The sequence below is a fragment of the Diplotaxodon limnothrissa genome, linkage group LG7, assembly GCF_057381915.1.
Source record: "Diplotaxodon limnothrissa isolate DT_005_m linkage group LG7, D_limnothrissa_male_GT1.1, whole genome shotgun sequence".
Lineage (NCBI taxonomy): Eukaryota > Metazoa > Chordata > Actinopteri > Cichliformes > Cichlidae > Diplotaxodon > Diplotaxodon limnothrissa.
In genome coordinates this window covers 57,347,727-57,365,398 of record NC_140602.1, presented here as the reverse complement: position 1 = coordinate 57,365,398, position 17,672 = coordinate 57,347,727, and the positions used below count along the sequence as shown (strand labels likewise).

At 39.5% G+C, this 17,672-nt stretch overlaps 1 protein-coding gene across 1 annotated transcript in view; it reads left to right on the top strand.

The window, feature by feature from the left end:
- The window catches only part of adamts6 (ADAM metallopeptidase with thrombospondin type 1 motif, 6), a 74,298-nt gene that overhangs the window by 52,502 nt on the left and 4,124 nt on the right, over window positions 1-17,672 (top strand). The window contains exons 17-22 of the mRNA XM_085358510.1: window positions 928-1,008; window positions 7,885-8,048; window positions 8,776-8,914; window positions 10,751-10,880; window positions 14,537-14,741; window positions 14,825-15,001. Coding sequence (XP_085214636.1) covers window positions 928-1,008; window positions 7,885-8,048; window positions 8,776-8,914; window positions 10,751-10,880; window positions 14,537-14,741; window positions 14,825-15,001 — 896 coding nt within the window. The remainder of the gene's footprint in view (window positions 1-927; window positions 1,009-7,884; window positions 8,049-8,775; window positions 8,915-10,750; window positions 10,881-14,536; window positions 14,742-14,824; window positions 15,002-17,672) is intronic.

The window sequence follows — 17,672 nt, the reverse complement described above, 5'->3', positions numbered from 1 at the left end:
AGTTTTGGTGGCTCAATTACTATTTGTCAAGGAGCAATTTTGGACAAACAGCGAAGTTCCACAAAACTAAGTTCCACAGAATTCAGCTTTTACTCTTAAAGTTGTTTAATTTTCATTTATTTAATTAAATCTGGTCATATTTAATCAAAATTAGCTATTGTTAGCTATTGTTTCAACATATCAGCCAACAAAACAAGAATATGGAATATTCATTGGATGATTGTGTAGCTACAAACTTTTACCTTAACCAGCAGATCACTTCTGTCTCTATTGATTTTACAGTAAGTTACTGAAAGGGGGCAAAATGCAGTTTATACATGTAGAATATGCAGAAATGTCTAACCACCTGTGACAAATTTAAAGTCAGTGGAGATTGTCCAAATGCCAAAACATCCTTCACGTAACAAAAATAATCTTTCATCACCATGTGATTTTTTTTTTTAAATTGTTTTTTAACATGGCAAATGTTTTGAGCCACCTAAAATTATGATGACACATCTAAATGCAATACTTTTCTCATTAATCAGTGAAGGAATGGAGTGAAGGAGTCACTAGCAGAGAAAGGGACTTGGTGCTGGTTGTGGTCTGAGGTAGTCTATAGTGAGCAAAAGAGAAAACATATTTCTCCTTCTATGGTATGGCTAGTAAACCATCTAAAAATACTGTGTGTGTGTGTGTGTGTGTGTGTGTGTGTGTGTGTGTGTGTGTGCATAAGTGTTTAAAAAAAGGAGAGTGTTTCATACTACTGGAAGATTGCTTTGTCCATTTTGGATGATTTGGAATTTATTCTATAGATGTACTCCTACGTTGTATGATATGTAACTCTGTGTGTTCTCTGTGTTGTAAAACATGTCAGATAGGAATGAGAACTTCGGTTGTTTCAGTGGGAGGAACACTATCTTAACGATATTAGTTCTTGTCTTCCAGGCTACATGGAGGTGGTTCAAATCCCAAAAGGTTCTGTTCACATAGAAATCAAAGAAGTGACTATGTCAAAGAACTACATCGGTAAGTAACACCCTTGAAATGATAAAGACACATGTATAGAATTATTTTATTAGATTTTTATTACCTGCAGTGATAGAAGTGTAAGGTGTTGAGACTTTGGTCCTAATAAATGCTGGATAGCCCACTGATTTCATGACCAATTGGCTTCTCTTGCAGGCACCATAAGCCTGACATTTCTGATTCTAAGTTAAGTATATTTAACTGAAACTATATTTTTAAATATATTTAAAAATCCTCATGCCTTCAAAAGATTGGCATTTGAGGAAAATGCATATAGAGTGATTAAATTGACTGCTGTGAAATTTCTTAAAATTGCCCATGCTGTCCACTTTAGTTTGTCCTTGTATCTGCAATGACAAGCAGCTGTATTTTGCCTTATGTACTAATTTCTCCATGTTAGCTAGAACTGTGACTGTTCATCTGTTTTATCAACGAGATAAAAGGAAACACTATTACCTACATTTGCAAAGGTATAATTTACATGTGGATCTGGATTGCTTTTGTTGAAATTAAGAGAAAGGTGGTTTACGGGATGTAGATTCCAACAATCTTCTGAAATAGTCTAGCTAATGATCATAAGTAGACTGGTAACCAGGGCTGGACTGGGACAAAAAAATCAGCCCGGGCATTTTGACTAGAGACTGGCCCACCAGGTATTATAGGAAAAACCATAAAGCCTTTCAATGAAAACAAACGCTGTTGTGACAGTGATGTACACTGTCTTGTTGGTATACAGTGGCTTGCAAAAGTATTCGGCCCCCTTGAACTTTCCCACATTTTGTCACATTACAGCCACAAACATGAATCAATTTTATTGGAATTCCACGTGAAAGACCAATACGAAGCGGTGTACACGTGAGAAGTGGAACGAAAATCATACATGATTCCAAACATTTTTTACAAATAAATAACTGAAAAGTGGGGTGTGCATAATTATTCAGCCCCCTGAGTCAATACTTTGTAGAACCACCTTTTGCTGCAATTACAGCTGCCAGTCTTTTAGGGTATGTCTCTACCAGCTTTGCACATGTAGAGACTGAAATCTTTGCCCATTCTTCTTTGCAAAACAGCTCCAGCTCAGCCAGATTAGATGGACAGCGTTTGTAAACAGCAGTTTTCAGATCTTGCCACAGATTCTCGATTGGATTTAGATCTGGACTTTGACTGGGCCATTCTAACACATGGATATGTTTTGTTTTAAATCATTCCATTGTTGCCCTGGATTTATGTTTAGGGTCGTTGTCCTGCTGGAAGGTGAACCTCCGCCCCAGTCTCAAGTCTTTTGCACTCCAAGAGGTTTTCTTCCAAGATTGCTCTGTATTTGGCTCCATCTATTTTCCCATCAACTCTGACCAGCTTCCCTGTCCCTGCTGAAGAGAAGCACCCCCAGAGCATGATGCTGCCACCACCATATTTGACAGTGGGGATGGTGTGTTCAGAGTGATGTGCAGTGTTAGTTTTCCGCCACACATAGCGTTTTGCATTTTGGACAAAAAGTTCCATTTTGGTCTCATCTGACCAGAGCACCTTCTTCCACATGTTTGCTGTGTCCCCCCACATGGCTTGTGGCAAACTGCAAATGGAACTTCTTGTGGTTTTCTGTTAACAATGGCTTTCTTCTTGCCACTCTTCCATAAAGGCCAACTTTGTGCAGTGCATGACTAATAGTTGTCCTATGGACAGATTCCCCCACCTGAGCTGTAGATCTCTGCAGCTCGTCCAGAGTCACCATGGGCCTCTTGGCTGCATTTCTGATCAGCGCTCTCCTTGTTCGGCCTGTGAGTTTAGGTGGACGGCCTTGTCTTGGTAGGTTTACAGTTGTGCCATACTCCTTCCATTTCTGAATGATAGCTTGAACAGTGCTCCGTGGGATGTTCAAGGCTTGGGAAATCTTTTTGTAGCCTAAGCCTGCTTTAAATTTCTCAATAACTTTATCCCTGACCTGTCTGGTGTGTTCTTTGGACTTCATGGTGTTGTTGCTCCCAATATTCTCTTAGACAACCTCTGAGGCCGTCACAGAGCAGCTGTATTTGTACTGACATTAGATTACACACAGGTGCACTCTATTTAGTCATTAGCACTCATCAGGCAATGTCTATGGACAACTGACTGCACTCAGACCAAAGGGGGCCGAATAATTACGCACACCCCACTTTGCAGTTATTTATTTGTAAAAAATGTTTGGAATCATGTCTGATTTTCGTTCCACTTCTCACGTGTACACCACTTTGTGTTGGTCTTTCACGTGGAATTCTAATAAAACTGATTCATGTTTGTGGCTGTAATGTGAGAAAATGTGGGAAAGTTCAAGGGGGCCGAATACTTTTGCAAGCCACTGTATATGTATTAATCTAATAAACTTAAACCTACACCATCCTCCCTATTCTGGTATTCTAATCAGTACTTAGCCGAAACCCAAAGACTGCTTTGTCGAGTTAACCTCCTAAACTATCTACAACGCATGGTGGAAACCTGAAATTAAGACAGAGAAGACTAGAGGTGAGACATGATCATTACTGAATATTAAAAAATAATAAATGACAGATTTAGTGATATTTTCATAAACTATTTATTTACCACATCAATGGCAGGGCAAATATTTTTTTCTAACATGGCAACCTTTAAAAAGTGAAAGGAGACAGAAAGACAGGTGAGAAAGAATAAAACTTAATTGACTTTTTGATGTCATTTTACACACAGTACTGGTAAAGTATCTAGAAAATGTGGGAAAATACTGGCATCATATACAGTACTTAGCTACTTCTGAAGAAATTATGATGGGACCCTGAAAAAAAATTACTATGTACAATAATGGATTTCTATACAGTTTACATCAAATGAAAACTTTGGTTGTAAGATTCAGATAATTATTTATTAAAAGCGAGACATTTTAAATGAGAATAAGAAAGAAAAGTATTTTTTGTGCCCCCCTTTCCCTGTTAATGCCCTACCTGCCCCCCCTGGCAAGACTTTACTAGACCCGCCCCTGCACAGTTACCAGCTGTCAGCTACTTAGAAAAGGATCCTGGTGTCATTTGTCTCTCAGAAACAGTTCATAACTTCCCTTCAACTCATTCATGTCACCTAAAGATAAAGCTGTTTCTCCATCACCTGTTCAGCTCTGATGATTCAGTAAGGACATCTCCTGGTTTCATCTTCATGTTTCCCTCTCACCACATATCCAAACCGATATCATGACCAGCAGGTTTACAGCTGTGGCTCCAGCAAACATCAGCTGATACTAGAAAGTAATATTAAATAAATTCTAACAACAGCTTATCAAGCTTAAGTGCTGCTGTTGTTTAGCGCGACCTCCGCTAGTTTCCTCTTTCTGGCACAAAGTGGGCGACAAAAAAGCAAGAGAGACGGGACTTCCGTCAGAAAAGCCGATCAGCTGATCACTGATCAGTTTCATGATTGAAGAAGCAACAGGAGAGGGAGGTGGAGAGAATGAGAGAAGAAGAGGCAGCTGTGTAGCGTAAAGACCCAGAATAGCTCCAGCATTGTCTTTTTTTTTTTATTCTAGCTGAAGTATCGGACAAATCGCGTTCCTTTTCACCGCAATACGAAACGCGTAATATTTTCTCTGAATACGAGACGATTCCGTTCTCTAATAACTAACTTTATGAATAAAATAAAACACCCGCCCAGAAACTCCGTCATTCTAGCTAGTACGCAGTGCGAGTTATTGTAACTGACTGTAAAAAGTCAGCACAACAAAAATAAACTATATCTAAACTTGGTTTATATCTGATCCAGATAGACTGCAATTCAAAACTTCTCACCTGGAGTTCAGTCCCTCTTATACTCGGCCGGTGGCCGCCTCGGGACTCTCCTCCTCCTGCCTCCCTTTCCCTCATCCACCTGCTGGCCTCCACCACTTGCTCATGTTACTGAATCTGTGGAAGCTCTGCCATAGCCACCACCAAGCAATTGAGTTATTTTTACACATCTGCCAGCATCTGGCCAATTCACCACCTTTCATTGTTTATACCGTTATGTAAACAAACCCAAAAAACCCATCGGCCCATAAAAACAAAAAATCACCATTGGCCCGGGCAAATGCCCAGTATGCACGATGGCCAGTCCAGCTATGCTGGTAACCTATAGTTACCTGCTAAATCACTAACTGCTAGCACTATCACAGCATGTATGTTAGCATCAGCATTTTAATGTTAGCACTGATTCAAAATCACCACACTTACTGCTGGTATACAGCCATAATGTTTCTGAAATATATTCAGTGCAACAGTTCTAACTCTGGAGACCGAAATGATGTTAGCTCGTTGGTTGGCTCTTTTTTTCATAATATGCTACTAGGTTAGTGGTGGTATTGCGATGATCTGGGGTCACTTTGCTGCTTCGAAACCTGGAAAACTTTCTGATAGAACTGATGGAACAATGAATTCTACTCTCCACAGAAAATCCTGGAAGAGAATGTTGGCTATCAGTTTATGCCCTGAAGCTAAAACACACTTGGGTTATGCAACAGGACCATGATCTGAAACACACCAGCAAGTCTACCTCTGAAGGGCTAAAAACAGAAAAAAATGAAGGCTATATCACAGCAATGTGAAAAACTCAGTGCTACTAATGGCAAATGGTTGATTTCATTTCTTGTGTGTGGCATACCAGTTATTCAGTTATTGAGTTTAGGGGGCAATTAGTCTTTCATGCAGTGGGTTTGGGCAGCTTTTTCCCCTTTAATAAATAAAATCACAATTTGATAACTGCATTTTGTATGTGTTTGGGTTATCTTTGTGTTATATTAAAATTTGTTTGATGATCTGAATCATTCAACGGTGACAGATATGCAACAAACTAATAAATCAGGAAGGGGGCAAACATTTTTCTAGGTGTACCCTTTGCCATTCTTCTATTGGTAGCCTACATTGTTAAATAATCAAAGATGTTTGGTTTTGGACACATCAATTGATATGTACTCAAATGCTGAAACGAGAAAACCTATACGTCATAATATTCTGGATAGCTGATGAAACTGATATCCCACCTTAACACATCTTGCCTTGGCCTGACAGGATATACTAAGAAATTGTAAGAAAAATTAGATTTTATCTCTCTAACAGACAACTTCTGAAAAGTTGCTGACCAGTGCAAACATTTGGGTCACAGTAAAAAACGCCTGGCTTCTCTAAAAGCTGGGCATGTTTTAACAAGCCTATGAGGTAATTTAAAAATACCTAGCAGCTCTTCTAATGAGTCCTTAAAGACTCCTCTAGCCTGATAGAAGATTTTTAATCTGTTTCAAATCATTGTTCATTTTCATGGAGAAAATCACCTCTTCATGGAGCCAACACCATTTCATGGCATACCTTCAGAGCATCAGTAAGGTTTTTCAAATGATCTAATTTAATTTCTTCAAATTAATGCAAGATCATTAAATTTTAGAAAACCTGTGGGTAGCTCCGTGACCTGTCTGTATTTGTAAACAGACTACAGGTTTCTGGCACAGCTCCACCTGTTTCTAAGGTGTGTGCAGAAGTGCAGAAATCTGAAGAGGTTAAAGCTCTAAAGAAAACTTGTTGTATGTAGGAGAATTTTATTGACTCATGGCTTTCTTCAGAGTCATCTAATCTGACCATATAGAGTCACCAGTATAGTTTCACAGCCTCCCTAGTATGGACGTAGAAACTTGATCTTGTTTTACTTTTAATCAATCACTTTAAGCCTTATAAATCACTGCAGTGTGATGACTTGGCATTTTGCAATGTCATCCTGTTTCCTATTATCTGTTCAGTTCTGTGTCAACCACATTTCTAGTAATTTCCTTGTGTCTTTGTCAAAAACAAAAGGATGATCCCATCATTTAATGTCCTGTCGCCTAATGTTAAGACAAAAACAGTCTGAGACCACACACCCCTTACAGAACAATCAGAAAAAAAACTGTTCAATTAAGCCACTTTTTGATTAAAGCGAGAAAGACATCTGACTGTGTGCTGAATTTATAGGGGATGGTGTTAATGGAGGGCTTAAGTTATACTTTGAACCAGAGACCAGATTTACAGGGCCATGGTGACAGCTGCCTGGTCCCCTGGGGTTATGGGGGATATGATGTCTATATATCAAAGTTTAAAGAGTGCAGTTTTGGCTGTTGTGTTAGACTTGATCTATTATTTACTTTGTTATGCAGTTGATCTGTGACCTCAATGATAATGATAATATTTTTCTTTTGTAGCATTGTCTGAGTCCTTGCTATTTAGGTCAGCAAAGTTAGCATTTAAAAAAAATCTTTATTAAGTTTTAGTCAAACAATATAAATATAAAGACTTGCGTAAACTGCACTGTTCAAATGTCACAATGCCCACAATCAGTGCCAGATGTGTTGAAAGCGCATTTCTGGAGCAGAAGATTGTGATATGATTAAGAGCAGTAAACTATTGTTCTTCGAATCTGCGTGAATGCTACAGAGGGGGAGATCTGCAGAGCGTGAGCCAAGGAGTCAGAAGAGTGAGCGGTTGGATTGTTTCTCCTCAATTTGGCCCTATTTCAATGCAGAGAAAGTGGATATTTTCAGATCTGTTGTGCTTGGAGACCAGCTTTTGTTTTGACAACCAGACAGAGTGGTATTCATGAGATCCGTCCAAGCTTTCACCTGAACTGTGCTTTTCTTCTCTTCCTAAATTAGATGCACATACGTGTCGGTGCACGTGAATGTCTTTCTTGGCAGCATGAGTCTGGTTCTGCTGAGTGTGTCCAAATAGCGAGTTGTCAGTGACTTTTTGGGGTGCGGTTGAGGATGATGAAGAAGACAAACAATGGCAGTGACATCAAAACAAATGATTGTCTCCAGCTACTGTTCCTGTCTGTTTTTGATTTCAGCATTCTGAAAACTTTTCTTGTCATCTGAATTCCTAGCTTTGAAATCTGAAGGGGATGATTATTACATCAATGGAGCGTGGACCATTGACTGGCCCAGGAAGTTTGAGATTGCAGGGACAGCCTTCCACTACAAGAGACCCTCTGATGAACCAGAGTCTTTAGAAGCGTTGGGTGCTACCACTGAAAATCTGGTTGTCATGGTAATATAACATTTCATTTGTTCCAAATCTAGTTCTTACATCATCTATATGACCATCATTTTATTTTGAAAGTCTGTTACAATACATGCTTCGACAAAAACACTTTTTGAACACCAAACATTACAATGACCTGTTTTTTCACCATGAGCCTCATAGAACATCAAAAAAAAAAAAAAAAAAAAGAGTTTGTTCTCTCAAGTCCATTTTAAGGCTCTTTTCTGAGCTAGACAGTAATCTCCTACACCCTTCCAGAGAATATCAGCAAGTCCACATAAAAACAGGGAAGTCATCAGTGATAATGGTCATGCGCCTGATTAAGGCAGAGATGACATAAATGACATGAAATGGAGGAACTGAGGTGGAGGTGTGGCTTGTAGAGGCAACAACAACAACTATATGTTTGCTGAACCAACTTAAATAGGACATTTCAGATCAGATTGGCCAGGAGGATGTGCAGAAGGTGGCGAGCTATTGTTCTGGGATTCCTGTCTGAGCTTCACCCTGTGGCTGACTTAAACTAATACGATGCCTGATCTGTTGATACTTGGTTATTTAAAAAAGAATATGCAGATGAATAGAAACGTGACTTGAGTTTAATGCTTACACTGCTCATCATCTGTTGTTGTCTATATGAATTGATGTTTGCTAGCACATGATACCAGTGAGTAACACTTATAGCTGGTTCCACAAATTATTTTATTTATTTTTTTGGCTGATGCCCCTTCAGGTCCTCCTTCAAGAGCAGAACCTTGGAATACACTACAAGTTCAACGTCCCCATCCAGCGCACAGGGAGTGGTGATAATGAGGTGGGCTTCTCCTGGCACCACCTGCCCTGGTCTGAATGCTCAGCTACCTGTGCCGGAGGCAAGTCCACCCTGTAATCTTTGATGACAGACTTTTTGTCTGTGCTGGTACCATTGCAACTCCCCTGTGCTTTTTATGTTCTCTGCTTGGCCTCTGTCAAATGTAAAACTAGTGTCAAAGAGCTCCGGGGTGCTCCGTTTAACCTATTAAATGCTTATTTACTTGTGTTTTTCTTTAGCTTAAGTACATTTTATTATATTAAATTAGACCATAGCTCATCTCTTTTAATGCTCACAGCATGGTGGAAAATAGTTAGTTTTGCATCTGTAATGGTTCCAAATGCATCTTTTAATTTATTATATTTTGTAAAATGCTATTAAGCATACATTGGCACAAAGCATGTAAAGTAATATAAGAGACTGTGTTATTAAATTCTGGAGAAAAGATTAATGTCTGACATTCTACTGAGCTATGATGGTCAGTTGCCTTTTTAGCACTCCAAGCATTTTGGTGTTAAATACCATAACATGCTGTGGGTGTTTACATTCTCTTTAAATATTTCTAACCATTTTCAAATGTTTAAAACTTTATATCTTGTGTGTTATTCTGTAAATCTTCCCCAACCAATATTTCCACAAATGCTGAAGAACGCTGTGCAGAAACCCAGTATCATAATTTGAGAATGGTTTGCCAGAATCATTACCCTGGAGATTCAGCCCTCTAATAAATTCAGTATGTATATTTTAAATAATATAGCCAAAGTAATGAATATAGCGCAAATTATGTGAATGAGCTGCTCTGCATAGCTTCTGGTTTACCAGTGATGGGGTAGAGATGCAGCTGCTCTTCCCAGTCGCCTGTCCTATAAACATTCAGAATCAGAAACCACAGTGAAATGTTGACTATGGCCTTAAGAATGACTAAACCAAACCTTTTAGTCCAAAAGCCATGGGTTTCATATAACAATAAATAGTGTTTCTTCCCAGTTGTCAAGCGTGGCCTGGAAGGGTTTGTAATATTTTGTAAAAGCATGACTGAATAAGCATGTGGGTTCTTCTGAGGAAGGATTTCCAAGTCCAGACCAGAAAACTATTCCTTAGATGGGGAAGTACCCATGGCTTTCCAGCATCATAAACATGCCTTTGCATTGTTGATCCAAATGATCTAATTTGTGTCTACTGTGTGTGTCTGACCGTGCAGAGCTTTAAATCATTAAAATGTTATTTAATCATACACCTATTCAATAGTGCTAGCTCAGCTAATCATAAGGTATTGTTCAATATATCACCACAGTGAAAAAAAATCAGTGAAAACCACCTTTTGACAGCCTTTCAAGTGAAACTTTTCTACTGTTCCTCTAAACTGTATTTCACTTCAAGCACAGATGTGTGGATTTTCTGTACCACACACACACACACACACACACACACACACACACACACACACACACACACACACACACACACACACACACACACACACGCATCCATATCTCATTACATCTGCCAGACAAGTCTGCTGTGGGATATGTCCCAGGAGGGTCCAAACAGACCCCTTCCTGGTTGGTACGCATGCACGCGCACACACAAAACACATGCAGCATGCGCGCACACACAGTGGGAGGTGTGACACTGATACGGTAGCCCTCACTCTTTCTGGCAGAAGCCAAGGTAAAGAGCTCTCTGCTCTGTAAAAGTGATTTGCCAACATATCCTGCAAAGAATCACGAATCTACATGTCTGGATTTACTACAGAATGAAAATGATCCCATCTCCGCTCTTATTAACACGGTGCACGACACCACGGCTGGCAGGCTTCTGTGTCTGCGAAGGCATTTTAATGTGCCAGATCAGCTGAGCTCCATGCTGCACTATTGATCAGTGTTTTCTCCTGCAGGTTCTCAGAAGCAGGAGTTAGCCTGTAAAAGGCTGGACGACAACTCAGTGGTACAGAACAACTACTGTGACCCAGACAGCAAACCTCCAGAAAACCAGAGAGACTGCAATACTGAGCCGTGTCCTCCAGAGTACGTAATACTCACTCATGATTCTTCTCTTTATGAGATGATTACTTTTGTAAAATCTGTCAAATGACTGAAATGAGAGAAAAATGATGAACAGAGTGAGTGTTACAGGGCCCAAGTAGAAGGTAACATCTCTAAATTGCTTATTTTGTCTCAGAATCACAGTACAGTGATAAAAAATTCAGAGAAAAGTTGTTACACTTAATAAAATTCCTTCTGTTTTTATCTGCTTATCAGGGTTTGGGTCATGAGGCCAGCAGCGGCGGCTCTAGCATTACTATAGAAACGTCCTTCTCTCCCGCTACCCCCTGCAGCATATTTAGGTTGTTAGTAGTCTGAAACAAGAGGTGTCTGATACAGATGTCCTTACTCCCTCACCTGGCTCCTTTAAATGCTTTTGAAGAATTCTGTTTCTCCTGCTTGTGTCTTATTCTGTCAGAAGGTAAATTGTAAATCTACAGCTTAGACCTTAGGCTTAGCTCCTATCATCATAACAGATAGTTGCACAGCTGCACTGATCCAGCCATCAGTCTTCCACTAAGTTGTTCCTCACAGAATTTCCTGAAAGAAACTTGAAACCAAAGGGAAAAAAATGTAAATATTTTGATTTACAGTGTTGTTTCAGCATTAGGTGCTCTACTCCAACTAGGCTGCTTGGTATATTTGATGCAGTATGTTTTTTATATAGAGAAAGAAACCATAAAAACTAGTAATTGTAATATTTCACATATAAGGAAGTGAGAGTTTAGAAAAGTAATTATTGATCTTGAACTGGGTGGAACAGCTATGCGATGCAACTTGTAAACAAAGACATGTAAAGCAAGATGTGAATACCAGGCTAAAGTCCAAAGTGTGAATTTTTTACTCTTATATTTCCTAAACTACTAAATTGGCATGCAAAAACAAATTAATTAATCTATTTGCTTATTTTCTAAAAATCTTTAATGAAAGATGTCAAATTGCATATGTTCTTTGAATTACTATGCTTTAATAACAATGCAGAGAGATAAATACTCATTCATAAAAATAACAATTGTAATTATAATGGTATAACTGAAATTAGTTACATAATTTGTTAATTAAGAATGCAAGGGATGTTGACCATGGAGCTGAGGAAAACAGGAAGATGACAATGATGGTGTATGTATGTAGTGTGAGAGGATATGCAGTTTCCTGGTTGGACAGAAGATGATGTTGTGAGGATAGTGAGGACAGTGAAAAAGTGAGATGGAGGCAGATGATCAATGGTGGGCTGTAGCCAAAAGAAGATGAAATATTGGAAGACTGCAAACACTGTAAATATTGGGAAGTTGAGTTCTTCATTATGTCATTGCTTGGCTATTTTTGTGCTCAGTTTGGTCTCTGTCCTTGGCTTTTCCCACGCTAGATCGCATATTAGCATTCAAGTTAACTCATCTCCGGTGCTTATTCTAATTCTTCATTCTGTGTTTAGTGCTGACTTGAAGGAAATTCTGCCCAGTATACAAATGTTATTGATTGTTAAGTTGCGTACTGCTAATTTATGTTGGTCATGATGTGAAACTTTGTGAAACTCTGGTTTTATGTTAAAGTGCTTTAGAAATAAAGTTGGTATGGTATGGTATGGTAAACAAATGCAAATGGAGTGCATAAAATGTGTATAGATGCTAATCGCTGTATTTGTGATGATGTTAATGCAACGTTAAGTATGTATTTGCTTACCTTTAGCTCTGTTTTCGGTCTCATCCCACTAAATGCTTCGTGTGATCAACTAGTTGGTAACTGGAGCACTACAGGGTATGAACCCAAAACATTTTGCTGAAACATGTAGGGGCATCGTGGTGGCACGGCGGTTGGCACTGTTGCCTGAATGGGTCTCCTTGGGTTCTCTCTGGGTACTCCAGCTTGTTCAGAGACATGCACTTAGCAGGGTTAGGTTAATTGGTGATATGAATGTGAGTTTGAATGGTTGTCAGTCTCTCTGTGTTAGGCTTCAACAGACTGGCCACCTGTCCAGGGCGTACCCCGGCTTTCGCCCTATGGCAGCTGCAATACGTTCCATCCTGGATGGATGGATGCTATAATGCTTTTTTGACAAGGTAGTTCTCTGTAGGTTCATCATTTTGGTATGATCAGGATCTTTTGCATTACGTACTAACATTTAATGCATTGTTAATATAAAAACAATAATGAAAACACAGAGTATAGCAACCTAAGTTAATGTTTTCAAAAGAAAAAGCCTCCATAAAAATGAGACTGACTCATGATATTAATTCGCCTTCAATGAGCCCTAGTTGTAAAATGTGTTTGGAAGAAAATAATAAAATAAAATAGCCGTGATTTATAACTTCATATGTTAACTATTTTCAATATCTGCTTCATGCCAGAAATAAGAGCTCTGAAAATGACCACCTGTGTTTGATTGTTTTGGCATCCTTACCAAACCTCGAGGGGTAACACACACGTATACAGGTGGAATATGAACTTGTGTTTGGTGGCCAAATGTCTGTAAATCCCTTCGCTGTAGCTGGAAGAATGGCCAGACTCACTTCAATAATGTCTGGAAAAAGAGGGATTAAATGCACCAGGTTAATTAGTTTCAGACTAGCTGACAATTATTTGTATATGAGAGGGAGCGCCAGTGTCTTTCAGCTGGGTGTCAGCCAAAAAAACTGATAGTATTGTAAATCTACTGTATCAGCGGTAATTTGTTTTCATATGTTCAGACTGCAGTCTTGGGTAATTTATTTTCACATCTGTATTCAGTGGTCGCAGACTTGTGGTATCGCATTTATTTTGATTAGTACTAGAAGGCCGTGGCAGTTCGTGTGTGTGTGTGTGTGTGTGTGTGTGGAGTTAGAGCGCTCATGCAGCATTTGTGTTTGTTAGGAAGGCAAACACTCCTTTTGCAGCGTCAGGAAAGGCCGACTAAAGGAGACCATGTAAACACAATTGTTTTAGAATAGCCCAGGGTTTTATGGGCGCCGGTAATGAAAGCTAACACAGATGTTTGAACATGTCGTTAATTCTGTATACATTCCTTTAGATGATGTAATATCTCACAGGCTGGATGTGTTTGGAGGACTGTTGTCTGTGCAGTTTTATGATATTAATTCTAAAGTCTGGAGGGGGTTGAATATGACTGGGTCTAATTTTCTCAGGTTCTAAAGCTAATCATCCTGACATGGCATAGCACTAAAATGCACTCCCCAGCATTAGTTACCTGTCAGCCAGGCAGCAAGTTTAAACTTCTTTAAAAAGTGTGTAATTTCTTGTGGTATATAATTTTCTTTTATGTTGATGAGAATGGATATTACAGCAAATATTACAAAAGACAGCTTTCAAAATATTAAAATGGTTATTTAATAGTCTTATAAAAAAAACCTATAATACTTTATGCTCTTTCTTTTTGTCCAGTGATACCACTGTCTTGTCTGTACATTAATTTAAAAAAGCCAGGCTAGGCCACTCAGTTGCCATATTTACCTTTTTTTACTATATATATATTAATACTCTTGATACTGCAAAGTATTAATGTTTGATGCCTTGGAGTAGTTTGCTTCTTTCCCTCTTTGGCAATGTGACTATATTAAAGTTATTTAATGTGTGTTTATAGTGAGTATAACCTCGTGAAATCACTTTACAACAAAACTGTTAGCATTGGTTGCTCCATCCTCCAGATGGTTTATTGGAGACTGGTCAGAGTGTCCGAAGACGTGCGATGGAGGGATAAGGACGAGGACAGTCCTCTGTATCAGGAAGATTGGTCCCGCTGAGGAGGAGACACTGGAGGACACTCACTGTTTGACTCATCGGCCTATCGAGAGAGAGTCCTGCAACAACCAGTCCTGTCCTCCAAAGTGGGTCACTCTGGATTGGTCCGAGGTAAGGCCAGTAATAATAAGTGTTTTTCTGTAACTCATTGCACTGTCAAGATATGTGTTTAACACCTTTCCTTCCCTCTGTAGTGCACACCTAAATGTGGTCCTGGCTTTAAGCACCGCATTGCCTTGTGTAAGAGCAGCGACCTCACCAAGACCTTTCCGCCTGCCCGCTGCTCGATCCATAACAAACCTCAAGTCCGAATGCGCTGCACTTTAGGGCGCTGTCCTCCTCCCCGCTGGATCCCTGGTGAATGGGGACAGGTAGGACCTTGTCTCTCTCTAACTTCTTCCACAACAGTATGGCGGTTAATCCTACTGGCATGTTTAAAAGACAAAGTTTCCATAGATAAAACTCCATGTGTAGGTGAATGATTTGTATCATTTACACCTGGATGAAATACTGGGGATTCCAATCAGGCCTGTGACGCATGTGAGTGCATAGAGGCTGTGTTTGTGTTTGTGATTCCAAGAGTTAAAACAGGCCTGGAGTATGTGATCGGCAGCAGTAATATCTTCTTGGCTGTTTGAAGTTTATCTGCACCCCAGACGAGGCCTCTCTGTCACTTCCAGGAACAGGGTTTTGAGGAAGACAGAGGAATAGAAGTTTTGGGCTCACCCTGATATGACTTAGTATGCTCTGAAAAAGCTGCTCAACACTTTACAACACAGCTGACTCATATTGCTGAGAGGACGCCAAAAAGTCGTGCGTCAGAGATAGTTGTATCTACAAAAAGTATGGCTTGTTATTTTGTAGGATTTGTTAGTAACTCAGTGTAGAAGTGGAATTTTAAACAGTGTGCTCTGATGTTTAGAAGGCAATTGTGCAAGGATTGTGCGCTCTGATGAAGGTGATGTCATGGTTTCAGCTGTGCTGATCAGGTCAGAAGTCAAAGGTTGAGAGTCTGGCAGTTTAAGTCATAGCTTTCTGGGTTCTTTTCATATCTGCCACATGCCCGTTAACACACACAAATATCGATAACACACCTTTACAATTTAGTCTGAGCCATAAACAAAGCAGACCAAAATGTTAACCTCAACATAGTTCATCAAAGGACAGGCTTCTTGCCATGCTGAGCCAAAGTTAATACCTCATAGACCAACAGCTGGAGTCTGCCCTTACACAGCGCTTTCTGACACACTGTAGAAGTGTGTGTGTGTGTGTGTGTGTGTGTGTGTGTGTGTGTGTGTGTGTGTGTGTGTACTCTCTCCCCCACCTATTCTGTTTTTCTGGCTGTAATTACAAGCTTAGCCTCCACTACTCTCGTCCCTCTCTGGCCAGCTGACCCTCAAAGTGCCAGAAAGGGGGGATTGTTGCCAGCTACCAAGATCCCAGTCTCCCAGGCCAAAAGGTCTCCAGTTCAAATCCCACTAAAGTTACACCACTGACGTACGCCATCTGTCATAGCTTGCAGCAGGCCCTAATAAAGACTCTCTAATTGGGAAGGGATGACATGCAGGCTCACTGATCTAAGGCAGCCAGAGAGAATCTGTGAAGGTGACAGAAAGAGGTGGGGGGTGACTGGGTTTATTTCACACACTCGTATATGAGCACACACACATAGTTATGGCTCACAGGTGTGTTTTTTCTCAGCCTTTCCAGCATCAGCTCAGATGAACAATTCCATTATAGAGTCGAAAGTGTGCTGGCACCTACACCTTTTGTTTTTTATTAGTTTTACTAGTTTGTTTCTGTCTGTTTTTTTTCCTTCTACAAAGGAGATTAGCGGCTGCCCACAAGGCCAATCTCACTTTTTATAACAACTAGCATATAAAGAGGCAGGAGCGCATTTTGTGTTTACCAAAGCAAACGTTTTATGCACCAACAAAGCAAATTTACAGTTATATTATGAGTACAGCCTTAAAGTGCAGAATTTCTGCTGTAGTTTGAGCAGTGGGACATTAATATCACATTAATCTTTGTTGAATTGCAGCCATTTTTAATTTGGACAATTTACCGTATTCATAAATAAAAAACTCATACTTCTTGGAGAATCTTTCAGGCTTCCTGCCTGAACCTAATAGAAATCACTAAAAAATGGGATTCGTCCTTTGCGACTACTTTGCCAGTCCTTTACTGCAGTTTCTCTTTTTTCTTGGGTCATTTGATCTTAAGTTTGCCAAAAAAAAAAAAAAAAAAATCATTCAATGAGAACTAGTCTCCCAGCACCATTAGACAAGTCATGCATGTCAGTGCGTAACATTGATGCAATATGTTTTGGAACATCAGTTGTTCAATGGCTTTTATTTGCTCTCATTAAGTGTTTTCATTGTGGATCATGGAGGACTTGGATACTTATATGCTTGCCTCTTAAGAGCGTTCTTCACTTGGCTGGATTTTTTTTTTTTTACTGGAAAGGATGCTGCAATCATCATCATCATCATCATACAGTGCTGTGAATAAGTATTTGCCCTCTTCCTGATTTCTTTGTTTATCGCATATTTGTCACACTTGAATGTTTTAAATCGTCAAACAAATTTTATATTAGTCAAAGATAACCCAAATAAACACAAAATAATTTCTAAATTGTGATTTTATTTATTAAGGGAAAATCTAAGCAAATCTACCTGGCTCTGCGTGAAAAAGTAATTGGATCCCCCCCTTTTTTCTTTTTTTTTTTTTGGAAAGTTGGGCTCAGTTTCACCAGCCGAACCCGTGCCTGATCACTGCCAGACCTGTTGAATGAAGAAATCACTTAAATCGAACCTAGGCTCAAAGGTCTTAGAAAACAACACATCATGCCACGATCTCAAGAAACAGCTGAAAACAGAGACATTGAAATGCATTTGTTTGGAAAGGGTTACAAAGCTGTTTGTTAGGCTTTTAGGCTTTAGGACTCCAGTGAACCACAGTGAGAGGCATTGTCCACAAATGGAGAAAACTTGGAACAGTGCTAAATCTTCCCAGCAGTGGTCAGCCTACCAAAATTAAAAC